Source organism: Meleagris gallopavo, chromosome 1 (genome assembly GCF_905368555.1).
Source record: "Meleagris gallopavo chromosome 1, MGAL_WU_HG_1.1, whole genome shotgun sequence".
NCBI lineage: Eukaryota > Metazoa > Chordata > Aves > Galliformes > Phasianidae > Meleagris > Meleagris gallopavo.
In genome coordinates, this window is record NC_139404.1 from 78,021,460 (window position 1) to 78,035,316 (window position 13,857).

Below are 13,857 nucleotides of genomic sequence, written 5' to 3' on the forward strand. Positions count from 1 at the left end.
TAAAAAGCCATGGGCAACACCTAGAGAGGTCACACACAACCTGCTTCCTTAGAAAACCTGACTTGAAAAAAATCCAGTTTCATCTTTCTTTCCAAAAATATAGGCAGGACTTGGGAAAGATTAAAACGAATATAAATAGCAGACAGAAAGCAGGTGGTTGGCTGCAGGGAGGGCCGTGCAGGAATGCCTGCTCAAGGACAAGCCTGAGCACAGCCAGCATGACTGGGGACTTTCGCTGCAGCTGCCTTTGTCTTTACAGAGCTGCTGCCTTTTGACCAGCCTGAAATCTCTTGCAAATCAGGTAGATGACAGATCAAGCTTTCTATTTTTGGTGCCTGTTTCATACCCCCCTATCTGCTTCCAGTTTGCTCTTTCAGGATCCAGCCAAGAACCTGCATATGAAGTTGGTGCCTCTTTCACAGGTGTTGCCTACCATGCGTGCAGTTTGCGTATGTGTGAAGGGAGGTGCTTGGTAGTGAAGGTGTTTCTCAGAAGAGCAAGCACACCCAGAAATGCCCTGCAGAAAGTCCGTGGGAGATTCTAGGGCAGATGGCCTCCCTTCTCTACCCCATTCGGAGACGCAAGGAGGGGATCAGTGCGAGCACCCTGCTGCAGCTGTCACATTCCCCGGGCCTCAAGCATGTAGAAAATGTGTCATGTGAGATTTGGCATGGGGCAATGTGCTCCTCTGCCTTCCAGGCCCAGCACAGGCAAAAGTCAAGCGGCACCTCCTTTTCAGAAGGCAGATTTTGCCATTTTAGAGACCAGTCCTACTCCTTCATTGCTGATGGAAGTCACCTCTGTCACTGAGAGAGAAGGAAAGAAAAAGGCAATTGCGTGGCTCCATAAGAAACACGGCACAGCTCATTAGTTAGACTCACACAGTGTTAGAGGACATGCAAAGCCCAGAAGCTTGGCCTGAGACTTGCAAAGGTGAATTCACCCTCTCTCATTTTCCCATCAGCCTTATGACATCACTTGCTCCTTTCTCCTCTTGACTTCTGTTTCACAGTCTGTAGCCTGAGCTACACGCGGCTATGCCACAAGCAGAAAGTTCAGTGCAGCTTCAGACAGTGCTTCACTTGCACACCCTGATGGTCTTTCTGCCAGCCCGTAGCAAATATTCTGGAACCAGAAGCCCAATGAACAGTACAGAAACACTGCTTCCCCTCGTTGAGTGCCTCTTGCTGTTAAGCACACATTTTGCTAAATGAGAAAGAGATTCAGCCCAGGCTGGGAGACAGTGCTGACTCCTTGTTGAACTGGGGATTTGGATTTTCTAGGTGAGGTTGATATAAACAGGAAAAGTTGTTAGCTGCACGGCAAGGGGATAGACAACAAAAAACAATTTGTGCAGAAACGAGCAATGGTGCTTCAAAAGCATGCCCAGACGATTAATGTGACTTCTCAGAATCGTCTACACCATGGTAGCTCCCTAGGGCTGGCAGACCTACAGTGGAGCTGGAGCTGTTGGAAAGCAGCCAATGGTCTGTTTCACTTCTTTTTTCTTGTGAACTCCCCCAGTAAGCTGCTTTCCCCAACCTTTCACTGCCATTTTTCTAGGCCTTGTTATTTTAACAACAACTCCATTTTCTGTTGGTAAGATCTCTAGTAATTTTTCTCTGAGCAACCTTCAGACCTTTTTTTTTTTTTTTTTCTTTTCTTTTCTTTTCTTTGTTATCTTTGACTTTTCTGGAAGCTCAAGGTCAGCTGCCCTGCTCCTTGCTGTTATGTTCACTATTCCTGGCAAGATATTCAGGAAGAGCTTCCTAAAAGTAACAGTATATGGGAACAAAGAAGCTTGCGGCATCCTGTTCCACATTTAATCATTGACTTATGCCCACACTACTCACTAGGAAGGAGTGTAGGAAGGAAATTGGGTTTTTAAGACTTTTTGGTACATGTACAAAGTGTTACCAGTATTCCATCAGAAAAATATTAACGGGAAGGCAGCATAAAGCTCTTCTACAGATAGACTAATGAGCAAATACAATGGAAATATTGTACAAATCCCTTGAGAGGCAGAGGGAAGGAAACCTTCTAATCATCCATGTCTCTGCATGATGATCCTGTGCAGGAAGCAGATAAACAGGAAAAAGGAGCTGGCAAAGAAAGTGCAATAGAGAAAGAGTAGATCACCCAGTGGAAATGTACTGAGTGGTTCCAATAGACATTTTTAACAATTGCAGGAAAAAGTCTGAAGAGGATTCCACTTCAAGTAAACGTCGGGTCAAATAATAGGGATATTTAGCCATCCATCGACTTTTATGAAATGTGGCAAAAGGAAATGTTTATTGTTTAGTGTATTTTTAATGAGATATTTGCATTGTCTTGTTTTTGTAACTATGCTACTCTATTACCTGTCAACATTTATCACAGAATCATAGAATGGCTTAGGTTGAAGGGGGCCTTAAAGATCATCTAGTTCCAACCTCCATGCAATGGGCAGGGTTGCCAACCACTAGATCAGGCTGCTGAGAGCCCCATCCAACCTGACCTTAATGTCTCCAGAGATGGGTCATCCACAAACTCTCTGAGCAACCTGTTTAAGTGCCTCTGCACTCTCTGAGTAAAAAATTTCTTTCTAACATCTGACCTAAATCTACCCTCTTTTACTTTAAAGCTATTCTTCCTGGTCCAATCACTATCAGATAGTGTAAAAAGTTGGGCTCCCTCCTGCTTGTAGCTCCCTTCATGTACTGGAAGGTCACTATGTGGTCTCCCTGGAGCTTTTTCCAAGCTAAACAAGCCCAACTCCCTCCCTCTTTGATCATCTTTGTGGCCCTCCTTTGGACCTGATCCAACAGCTCAGCATCCTTCCTGTACTGGGAGCCTTGGGCCTGGACACACTACTCCGGATGGGGCCTCATAAGGGCAGAGTAGAGACAATCACATCCCTCTCCCTGCTGGCCACTCTCCTGATGCAGCTCAGAATACCATTGGCCTTCCGAGCTGCAAGAGCACACTGCTGACTCATGTCCAGCTTTTTGTCCACCAGGATGCACAAGTCCTCCACAAAGCTGCTCTCAATGAATTCTCCAAGTCTATACTTGTATCTGGGATTACTTCAACCCAAGGGCAACACCTTGCTCTTGATTCTGTTAAGCCTCATTAGATTCTCATGCGCCCACTTTTTGAGCATGTTTAGGTTCCTCTGGATGGCATCCCTCTATTCTGTTGTTTCAACAGTACCACTCAGATTGGTGTCATCAGCAACCTTGCTGAGGATACACACCATCCTTTTGTCTATGTCACTGATAAAGATGTTGAAGAGCACCAGTCCCAAGACTGACCCCTGAGAAACACCACTCGTGACCAGCCTCCACCTGGACATAGAGCCATTGACAACAACCCTCTGGCTACAACCATCCAACAATTCTTTATCCAGCAAATAGTCCAGCTTTCAAACCCGTATCTCCCCAATTTAGAAATAAGGATGTAGTGTGGGACCATGTCAAAGGCCCTGCACAAGTCCAGGTACTTGACATCATAGAATGGTTTAGGTTGGAAGGGACCTTTGATCTAGTTCCAACCCTCTGCTATAGGCAGGGACTCCTCCCTCTAGATCAGGTTGCTCAAAGCCCCATCCAGTCTGGCCTTGAATGCTTCCAGGAAGGGGGCATCCACAACCTCACTGGGCAACCCGTTCCAATGTCTCACAACCCTCACAGTAAAGAATTTCTTCCTAATATCTAGTCTAAATCTACCATCTTTGAGTTTAAAGCCATTTCCCCTTGTCCTGTAGCTACCTGCCCTCCCCAGCTTTCCTGCAGGCCCCCTTCAGATACTGGAAGGCTGCCATAAGGTATCCTGAAGCCTTCTCCAGCCCCAGCTCTCTCAGCCTGTCCCCATAGAGGAGGTGCTTCAGCTCTCTGACCATCTTTGTGGCCCTCCTCTGGACCCGCTCCAAGAACTCTATGTCCTTCTTGTGTTGGGGTCTCCAGAACTGGACACAGTACTCCAGGTGGGGTCTCATGAGAGTAGAGGGACAGAATCACCTCCCTCGACCTGCTGGTGACACTTCTCTTGTTGCAACCCAGGAAACTGTTGGTCTTCTGGGCTGCAAACACACATTGCCAGCTCATGTTGCATCTGTCATCAACTGACAAACCCAAATCCTTCTCAAGGCTGCTCTCAAGCCATTCTCTGCCCAACCTGTATCTGCGCTTGGGATTGCCCCAGCCCAGGTGCAAGACCTTGCATTTGGCCTTGTTGAACTCCATGAGGTTGGCATAGGCCTCTCAAGGCTGTCCAGGTCCCTCTGGATGGCATTCTTTACCTCCAGCATGTCAACTGCACCACTCAGCTTGGTGTCATCTGCAAACTTGCTGAGGGTGCACTTGATCCCACTGTCCACGTCACCTACAAAGACATTAAATAACATCAGTCCCAACATCAATCCCTGAGGAGTGCCACTCATCACTGGTCTCCAATAAACATTAAGCTGTTGACCGCAACTCTCTGTGTGACCATCCAGCCAATTCCTATCTAGTGAGTGATCCATCCATCAAATCTATTTTTTCTCCAATTTGGCACCAGTTATGCAGGACAGTGTCAAATGCTTTGCACAAGTCCAGGTAGATGACATCAGCTGCTTTTCCTTTATCCACTGATGATGTAACTCCATCATAAAATGCCAACAAGTTTATCAGGCATGACTTGCTCTTAGTGAAGCCATGTTGGTAACCACCAATCACCTCATCTTTATTTTCCACATGCCTTAATAGGGCCTTCAGGAGGATCTGCTCTGTGATTTTGCCAGGAATGGAGGTGAGACTGACTGGAGAGCAGTACCCTGCATCTTCTTTTTTTTCCCTTCTTGAAAATGGGAGTTATGTTTCTCCTTTTCCAATTGGGGAACTTCACCAGACTGCCATGATCTTTCAAATACAATGGATAGCAGCTTGGCAACTTCATTCGCCAGTTCCTTCAGAACCCATGGATTGATCTTGAGTCCCATGGACTTGTGCACCTTCATGTTCTTTAGATGGTCTCAAACCTGATCTTCACTTACAGCAGGCAGATGTACCTTCTCCAAGTTCATACCCTTGCTATTTGCAACTTGGATGTTGTGGCTAGAGCCCTTGCCAGTGAAGACTGAGGCAAAGAATTCATTGAGCACCTCAACTTTCTCCATATCCCTCATGACCAGGTCTCTAGTTTCCCTTCTGGAGACAGCCCACACCTTCCCTGACCTTCCTTTGATCACTGATAAACCTGTAGAATTTCTTCCCGTTCCCCTTTACGTCCTTGGCTAGATTTAATTCTGTCTGGGTTTTAGCTTTCCTAACTTGATTCCTAGCTGCTCAGACAACTTTGTAGTCCTCCCAAGTAACCCACTCCTGCTTCCAGTTCCTGTACACTCTTTTTGAGCATAAGTCCAGCATCTCCTTGTTGGTCCACAGAGGCCTCCTGGCATTCTTTCCTGCCTTCCTTTTTCTCAAGATGCACTGCTTCTGGGCTTGGAGGAGATGGTCCTTGAATACAGACCAGCTTTCTTGGGCCCCTCTCCCCTCCAGGGCTTTCTCCCATGTCTCCCTGCCAAGCAGTTCCCTGAAGAGTTCCAAGTCTGCTCTCCTGAAGTCCAGAGTAGCAAGCTTGCTGCGCACCCTCTTTAATGCCCTGAGGATATTGAACTCTGCCATTCTGTAGTCACGGCAGCCAAAGCTCTGCCCTTGAGCTTCACATTACTCACCAGCCACTCCTCACTGGTGAGGACAAGGTCCAGCATAGCACCCTTTCTCATGGGTTCCTGTTCCACTTGGAAGAGGAAGTTATCATCAACACATTCCAGGAACCTCTTTAATTTCTGGTGCCCTGCTGTGTTGTCTTGCCAACAGATATCAGGGTGGTTGAAGTCCCCTAAGAGGACAATGTTTTGTGAATTTGAAGCTGCTCCTATCTGTTTATAGAGGACCTCATCCACTTGGTCTTCCTCATCACGTGGCCTGTAGCAACTCTGCCTTCCCTTTAACCCTAACCTATAAGCTCTCTGTCAGCTCCCCGTCTATCCCCAGGTGGAGCTCCATGAACTCCAGGTAGTCAGTGATGTAGAGAGCATATCCCTCCCCTTCTCCCTGCCTTAAAAAAAAAAGAAAAAAGAAAAGAAAGAAAAAAAAAGGAAAAAAAAAAAAAGGATGAAAGTGGTCGCTGGAGGTCCTCCGAAGACGCCTTACGGTTGGGCCTGCCCCCTCTTTCACGCAGAAAGACCGCGGATCGCAGTAAGACGCCCCCGCCCCCAACCGCCGTCGCCCGGAGCAACGGGGCGGCCCGCGCCAGCCGGCGGGGGAGACCCTTAACGGCCGGGCGGAAGGCGGGATGTCCGCGTCGCGCTGCCCGGCGTGCGGCGAGCCCTGCGTGGAGCCGCGGCTCCTGCCCTGCCTACACTCTCTGTGCGCGCCCTGCCTGCGGCGCCTGGGGACGCTGGGAGAGCCGGGCCGAGCCGCCGCCCTCAGCGTGCTGTGCCCGCTGTGCGACGCCGAGGTGGCGCTGCCGCCGGGCGGCTTCGGGCAGCTCATCCCCGACTACACGGCGCTGGGGCGCGGCGGGGCCGCCGGCACGGCGGGGTGCGACCTGTGCGCCGACGGAGCGGCTGCGAGGCGTTGCCAGACCTGCGGGGCGCACCTCTGCCTCTTCTGCTGCCAGGCACACAGGTGAGGGCGGCGGGGCTGCCGGGAGCCGGCCGCGGCGGTGTAGCCTGCTTGCAGGTGGGCTGAGGAGGCTGCCCTCACAGGTAGCGGAGGGGCAGCGCTGAGCCTTACGGTTCAGCGACAGGGCCCGAGTGAGTGACATGGAGCTGTGTCAGGGGAGGGGCAGCTGGGGGTTAGGGACAGGGTTTGCACGAGAGGGCGGTGGGCATGGAACAGCCTGCCCAGGGCAGTGATCCTTACAGGTTACTTCCGACTCAGGATGTTCTACAGTTCTGTGATAGCAAAAATGATAGTGCTACCACTGGAGTGGGCATGAGCACGCTGTGAGGAAGAGAAGCCTTGCTGGTTGTGCTGTCATGCTTTGGGGAAGGGGTATCTCCCAGGAAAAATGGGGAGGTTAAGATGCTGTGGGCTCATTTCATTCCAGAAATGTGAGTATGTACAAAGGCACTCTTAAGTGAAATGGCAGGCCTGACACTGACCTGACCTGACCTGACTGCTATGGTTGCCACCTCCCGATGCTCCTAACTGTTGTGCCCACGGATCCTGTATGCACTCTCAGCATGTGTGTGAGGCCAGGATCATACAGCAGTAGTGCTGTAGCTTTGCAGTGTGCAAGTCATTGTGGAGTTTAGTTCTGTTGGAATATAGGAAAACTAAAGAAAACACAGGAGAGAGATTTTCACCTCAAAGAGAGTTGTGTCACTAAAGCAAGGAGATGAGATTTTGGTAATGTAAGAGCAGGGAAGAGGAGGGCAGTGCTGTAGAAGAGGAGCGACCAGAACCCTAAACAGCCTTCTGAAGCAAAGAGGCAACAGGCAGGGTCAGGAAAACCTTCAATAATGCTGTCCCAGGAAGTCACAGCCAGGGTTAATCAGCTTGACCTACTCGCTCCATGTTTACTGCCTTTTTCCATTTAATAGTGAAGTCTTTCCACAGAAAAAAATTGAGGCAAATTCCTCACCTCCCTTCTCCCTGTAGATATCAGTGCCTGTGAGGTGGCTCTGATTCTCAGTTACCTTTCCACAGGGCTGCAGTTTTCAGCATGCCATTCTGATGAGCTAATGCCTTATAGCCCGTGCAAGCTGCTGAAGAGTAATGAACAGAGATGTTGAATACCAGCCCGGCGCATTGACAGAAATAGCTGTGCAAGGTATAAAGCAGTGGGAGGATTGTCCCAATGACACATTTCCAGCCATATTTCTTGATATCATTTTTTCACCCCATTGGCATCTGCAGAGTAGCACTTGCTTTCTCTTGATGGCAGAGCAGAACCAGGGCCAAGAAAAGCAATTTTGAAATGATTTCCTGCTGTGCAAGGAAGATGTCTGAGGATCTGAGTGACATTGTTGTGCCTCTTGGAATAAGTGAGAGAATCTTAGGTGAAGTTGGGGAAGTGTAAATGTGGAGGATGTAAGCAAATATTACTAGGATGCACTGAAAATGTGCTGGACTTGAGGGAAATTGCTGGGAAGCAAAAGGAGTAGTGTAATGGGCCATGTCTTGCCCTATGTCAAGATTGCCAGGACAACACTAGAGCTTCGTCCTCAGAGACTTCTTCATTGTTTGTGGCTCAGAGTTCCCTCTGCAACTGCCAACAAACAGCTTATTTATGTACAGTCATCAGTGCAGAAGGCAGGGAAGGGAGAGATGGCTTTCATTCCTGGTGAGTAACTGGCTACCAATGTCCAAAATAGCAGAAAATGGAAACATTCCAGTGGAACTATGTGCCATGGTGGCTATCTGTGTAAAATATGCTTTGTGTCCAACCCCTCATATCCTCTTAGTGGCATCTAACCAAAAAGAAAAGGAGGTTGACTTTCAGAATAATAAACATTTTACCATAGACTGTTGCCTATTCCCTGAACTAGATTTTCCCCTGGAGGCTCATTTAGAGCTTGTTTGCCTCTAGGGGATCTAACACTGGTGAAAATCATTGGGTTGATGCAACCTGTTTCTATCTAAAAGTAACTGTCAATGAGCAGTTGTGTTTGAGACACCTTCTGTCAGCTCTCACTTGGCAGTGCACACCTTCTTCCTGCTGGCTTTGTCACAGTGAGCTCTGGAGGTGATTGCAACCATCCCGCTCCTGACAGGCTCCATGGAGGGGTTGCTGGCAGTAGCAGCCTGGCAGCCTGATCCCTGGGGTGTGTGGCAGTGGTGGGGCACACAGTTGTTGCATCTGAAGATACTGACAGCATCCAGGGGGTCAGAGAGCAGCTTCTAATGATGTCTTTACAGATGGTGTCCTCTTTTGTGTGGAGATGCAAGTCCTTCATGCAGTACGAATTTCAGGGGAGACAGGAGGGAGCAGTGCACTTTGACTTGCAGACTGGTATTTGAAGCATTGTTGGATGTTAGCATTTCATATCCAATGCATAAAGTTCTGTGGTTTCTCCCTTCCAGGAGACAGAAGAAAACTGCCTCCCATGTCGTGATGGAGCTGGAGAGCACCAGGGATTGCAGCCAGGCTGGGAAGCCTTTCTTCTGCCCTTCCCATCCCTCAGAGGAGCTATGGCTGTTCTGCGAGCAGTGTGACCAGCCCGTGTGCCAGGATTGCATTGCAGAAAGGCACCAGCAGCACTCCTATGACTTCACCAGCAATGCTGTGCACCAGCATAGGGACTCCCTGCGGAAGCTGCTGAGAAGCACCCAGGAGCACATGAGCACATTAGAAGATGTGCTGGGCCGGACTGATGGTGTGGGCAGTGCCATCCGTGCTCGTGCAGAGGCCGTGGCCACGGAGATCAGTCTGTTTGCCAGAGGATATGTGAAAGCGATTGAAGAGCACCGGGACCGGCTGCTGAAGCAGCTGGAGGACCTGAAGGTGCAGAAGGAAAACCTGCTGCACTTGCAGAAAGCCCAGCTGCAGCAGCTCTTACTGGACATGAGGACAGGCGTGGAATTCACAGAGCGCTTGCTGACAAGTGGCTCAGACCTGGGAATCCTCGTCACCAAAGGGGTGGTGGCAAGCCGGCTGGCAAAGCTGAACAGTGCTGCTTACAGCACCCACCCCAGAGAGGATGACAACATTCAGTTCTCTCCCCAGGAGAGGGCAGGGCAATGTCAAGGCTATGAGGTTTTTGGGGCCGTTATCTGCAAAGCTGTTGATCCAGCCAAATGTACCCTGCATGGGGAAGGTAACAGGGTGCCGCTACTCCCTGAAGTCACATCTCCATTCTCTGTGCCTGGGTGGGGTGCAGCTTAAGGCTCTGTTAGCTTGTTGTCTTTACAGCTTCTGAGAATGCCCAGGGAATAACTGGCATAGGTGGCTTCATGGATGTTTGCTTTCTAAAGACTTGGGGCAGAGCCAGCAAACAGATAATGTTCAGACTAGCTCTCAGAATGCAGCCACTTCTGGCCTGCGCAGCACAGATGGGCAGACTCAGGGCTCAGTCAGTCCTTTCTGTGTCACAGTGCAAGTGCTGAAGTCTCTAGGGCTCTGCAATGTACGGTGGGCTCTTCCTGGTCCTTCCTGGGTGTGTGGGGCATCTTGAGACCCATAGGGAGGACACCTGCTGGGCTCAGAAGTGTAGGCAGGTGACCACCTGATTTGTGCAGACCTCTAGGAAAAGCCTGCCCATAACCTCCCACTGCCTATGGCCGTCTGTTCTTCTGATCCCTGGTTGGTTGTATATTTACATTTTCCTGTGGGTGGAGGGAGCCATATACTCTATCAGTGGAGTCCTAAGTGTGCTCTATCAGGATTGAAATACTACCACATGGCTGGGAGATAGCAGTTGTGGTTGTTGAGTCCTTCCTTGACTTTTTCTCCGCTTTCCAGATCTCTGGAGTACCCATCAGAATGAGCTGACGGGCTTTACCCTGCTCTGCAATGACACCACGGGGGAGCAGATGGGGAGAGGAGGAGAAGCTGTGATGGTCACCATCACCCACAAGGACAAGAAGGACTGGTGGGTATTTCACTAGACAATTCTCCAGTTGCTGAGTTTGCTTCTCTGTCCCGACTCCCTCCTTGTTTGGGCAGGTTTAAAGAAGTCCTTCAACATCTGGGTCACTATCTGAAAAAGTAAAGGCACAGTGGTTTTTCCCATCAGTGTAGCAGTGGTTTTTAGCAGTTGTGTACAGCAGTCGTATACAGTGTGGAGCTTAACATTGTTGGCTTGTGCTTGTATTGAATCTTTTAGTGGTCTGAGGCTTCTTAAAGGATTCAGCTTACAGTGAGTATTGCATAGTGAGCTGTTGCTGCTTCCCACCCCTACCAGCAGCCATCTAGAGCTCCTGCTTTTGTTAAAACCTAATGAGTATACAACATTGCAATGCCAAGCATGACCATTGTGAGCCATCAAGCCCCCAGACCTCTGGCAGCTGATGGAGGTGCCTAAACTTGTGTTCTGGAGAAAAAAGCATTGCTGATACTTCATCACACTTTTTCCTGTTGTTCCAAGTGTTGAGCACTCTCACATCCTTGGAGGTTTTCAGGTGCATACGCTGCAGCTGAGTCAAGATGCGAGCACAATTGTTGCAGGGTTTCTTCTTGGTGGGATGACCTGAAAAGAGACAGGATGCTAAACTTCCCTCATATGAGGAAGTATTGATGTGCTCATACAGAAACAGAGTTGGGTGCACAGATGCTTGCCAGTGAAGGATCGTCGTTCAAGAATATTGCTCCTTTGTACCTTCATTAGGTGCATAGATGTTACGAGGAGGTGTATGTGTAAGGTTTATGTGGCTTTTGCTCGGTAGGGTAGAGGTTGTTGTGGCCACATTAACTTAGTTTCCTGTTCTTGTGCCTAGGCAGTTTCTACATCTGTTGCTGAAAGCTGTCTGGCTTCAGGGTGAGGCACAGCAGCTGCTGAAGAGCCTGAAGTATTAGCACGCAGTTCATGGCAGGAAGTGATGCAGGCAGTCATATTTGATGTGATATAGTGGGGGATGGAGAATACAACTTATTAATCTGTGAGGCTATAAGTGGCCATGTTGTGGGGCACAAGAGACTAAATAGTAAAGATAGGAAGATTACCTCCCTCTTTAAAGAGCTGCATGCTAATTTTTTGTGGAAGGCTCTTTTTTATGGTGGGATTATGGTTTTTCCTGTCACTATCCACAAGTAGTGTGACACCCATTGAGCTTCATTTTGGGAAGGGGAATTGGCCAGCAGGGACCTAGAGCTCCTCAGAGTGTCAGAGAAGAGTTGAGGTTAGTATTTGGGGGAGTAGTTGAAGTGATTCAAACCTATCCTGTTTATGTCCTGTCTTCCTCATGGGTTCCTCTAAAAGTAAACTGTTCTCTGAAACTATCTGTTTACCCCCTTTTGGAGGACTCTTATCAGATGGGATGATCTGGCCTGCAAGTGTTCTGTCAGTCATCTGCTCCTTCAGAGCTCTGAGTTACTGCAAATCCTTGCAGCACAGCTAGCTTTGTGTGACTTCCTTTGTAAGGGTACTGCAGCTCCCTGTAGCAGGTGTGTGTGAAAGTTACTCAGTGCCTGAGCATTGCTTATGCATCCTGTCAGGCTCACTCAAGACCCACAGCTGCTGAACAGGGGTGAGGATGAGGACTTGACACAAATCTAGGGCCAAACAGTAGTTCACAGATACAGCAATTTGCTGTCAATCACTGATCTCTTGGGCTTCTCTTTTTCTGTTCATAGTGCAGTCAAACCAACAGTGTGTGATAATGGTGATGGGACCTACCATATTTCCTACAGCCCTGAGGAGCCAGGCTTGTATGCTGTCTGCGTCTATGTGAAAGGGCAGCATGTACAGGTAGCAGTTCTTGTTTGTTTTGCACTGCTTCTTCTTTAAATACTTCTCCTTTCAAAGTGTTTGCTTTAAATCTTTCTAAGGGTTAGTTCTATCACTTGGCAGTTAAGACATATCTCAATGATCTGTGACTGACAGGGTCACCCAGCTTCTTTTTAGAAATGCAGATGCACCATCAGGTAGCATTCACTGCAGCAGCTTCTCTGCTTGCTTGTCCTCTGCAGGGCTCTCCATTCATTGTGATGGTGAAAAGCAAGTTCCGCAAGCACCAAGGCATGTTCCACTGCTGCACATTTTGCTCAAGTGGAGGGCAGAAAGCCGCTCGCTGTGCCTGTGGAGGGACTATGCCAGGTGAGTGTGCAGCTTTCCCTGTGCTATTGCTGTCAGGAAGGCTTGTTGCATTCAGACTCATGATGTAGATAGGTATGAATAAGTATTCTAGCTCAGCTCCTCCCTTGCTTGTGCATCAGGACTGCAATAACTTGTGCACGTACCTTCTGGTAGGAAGGGACTGCAACTGTGAGAAACGCTGCAAGATGTGTTGAGGGTTTTTAAAGGACATTCCCTGTAAGAGACCTGAGTCAGCTCTGTGGGAGATGTGGCAGGGCAGCTTCATGATCATCTGTTAGCCCTTCTCAGTGAGACTGAGCATGACTGTTCTGCTGTAGTGCTGCCAACACGGCAGCTTCCTGGCTGTGCCACATGGCGTCCAGTGTTTGGTGGTGAAGTCTCATTCCTTGTTGATGAGAGCTCAATTCCCATATTTGTTTAATCCCAACCAGCTTCCTTGACCTGGCCTGCATGTTTTTATTACACAACCAGCCTCTTCTCTCTTTTTTTTTTTTTTTGGTGCTTGCTCTGTATCCAGCTCTGGCCATAGCTGCCAGCAGCTGGCAGGATGTTCTGAAGGCCCATGTCTTGTATTACTTGGCAGGCAAGAAGACAGAAGTCTTCAGCTTTCCCCAGTGATTGGAAGGGGGAAATCCCTCATGGTAGTTCCCCTTTCTTTATGGGACTCTGTCAGTTTTGGTTTTAAATTCGCATGTGCTTTCCTTGCTTAGACAACTCCTGGAGCTGAAGCACTCTCCGAAAGCCACTGATGCTGGGATTTTCTGGCCTCCTTTTAGGTCAAGTTGATGGTGCCTCTTCTCTTGCAGGTGGGTTCCAAGGTTGTGGCCATGGACACAAAGGTCACCCTGGATGTCCCCATTGGTCATGCTGTGGACAAGTCAAAATGAGCTCAGAATGTCTGAGTGGGTTGCCCAGTGACAGATCACAGAGGAGTTTGCTCAGGACAGTGGAACTCTGAGCAGCCAGTTGAGCCTCCGTGAGTTCATGGTCCTCCTACTGGCTGCTGAATGAGCACATGGCACAAGGATCCCCACAGCTACTGAAGAGCCACGTTGCCAGAAAACAACACAGTGATGGGTATGAACTGAGAAAGGAGGGTGAGGGAAAATAAAACTGTGCCTTATATTCTA

At 48.9% G+C, this 13,857-nt stretch overlaps 1 protein-coding gene across 1 annotated transcript; it reads left to right on the top strand.

The window, feature by feature from the left end:
- The first annotated feature begins 6,004 nt into the window (after positions 1-6,004).
- Positions 6,005-13,857, top strand: TRIM45 (tripartite motif containing 45). Its single transcript, XM_085236533.1, has 6 exons — positions 6,005-6,653; positions 9,057-9,790; positions 10,435-10,564; positions 12,265-12,379; positions 12,601-12,727; positions 13,534-13,857. Exons 1-6 carry the CDS (start codon positions 6,319-6,321, stop codon positions 13,683-13,685), a joined length of 1,593 nt encoding a protein of 530 aa, XP_085092659.1. The 5' UTR covers positions 6,005-6,318; the 3' UTR covers positions 13,686-13,857.

What these genes read in the sequence shown, in the direction of transcription:
- TRIM45 (XM_085236533.1), top strand. Translation starts at nt 6,319, where the DNA reads ATGTCCGCGTCGCGCTGCCCGGCGTGCGGCGAGCCCTGCGTGGAGCCG. An exon ending in CACAAGGACAAGAAGGACTG is followed by an intron (nt 10,565 to 12,264) that starts GTGGGTATTTCA and finishes TTCTGTTCATAG; the next exon opens with TGCAGTCAAACCAACAGTGT. An exon ending in TGAAAGGGCAGCATGTACAG is followed by an intron (nt 12,380 to 12,600) that starts GTAGCAGTTCTT and finishes TGTCCTCTGCAG; the next exon opens with GGCTCTCCATTCATTGTGAT.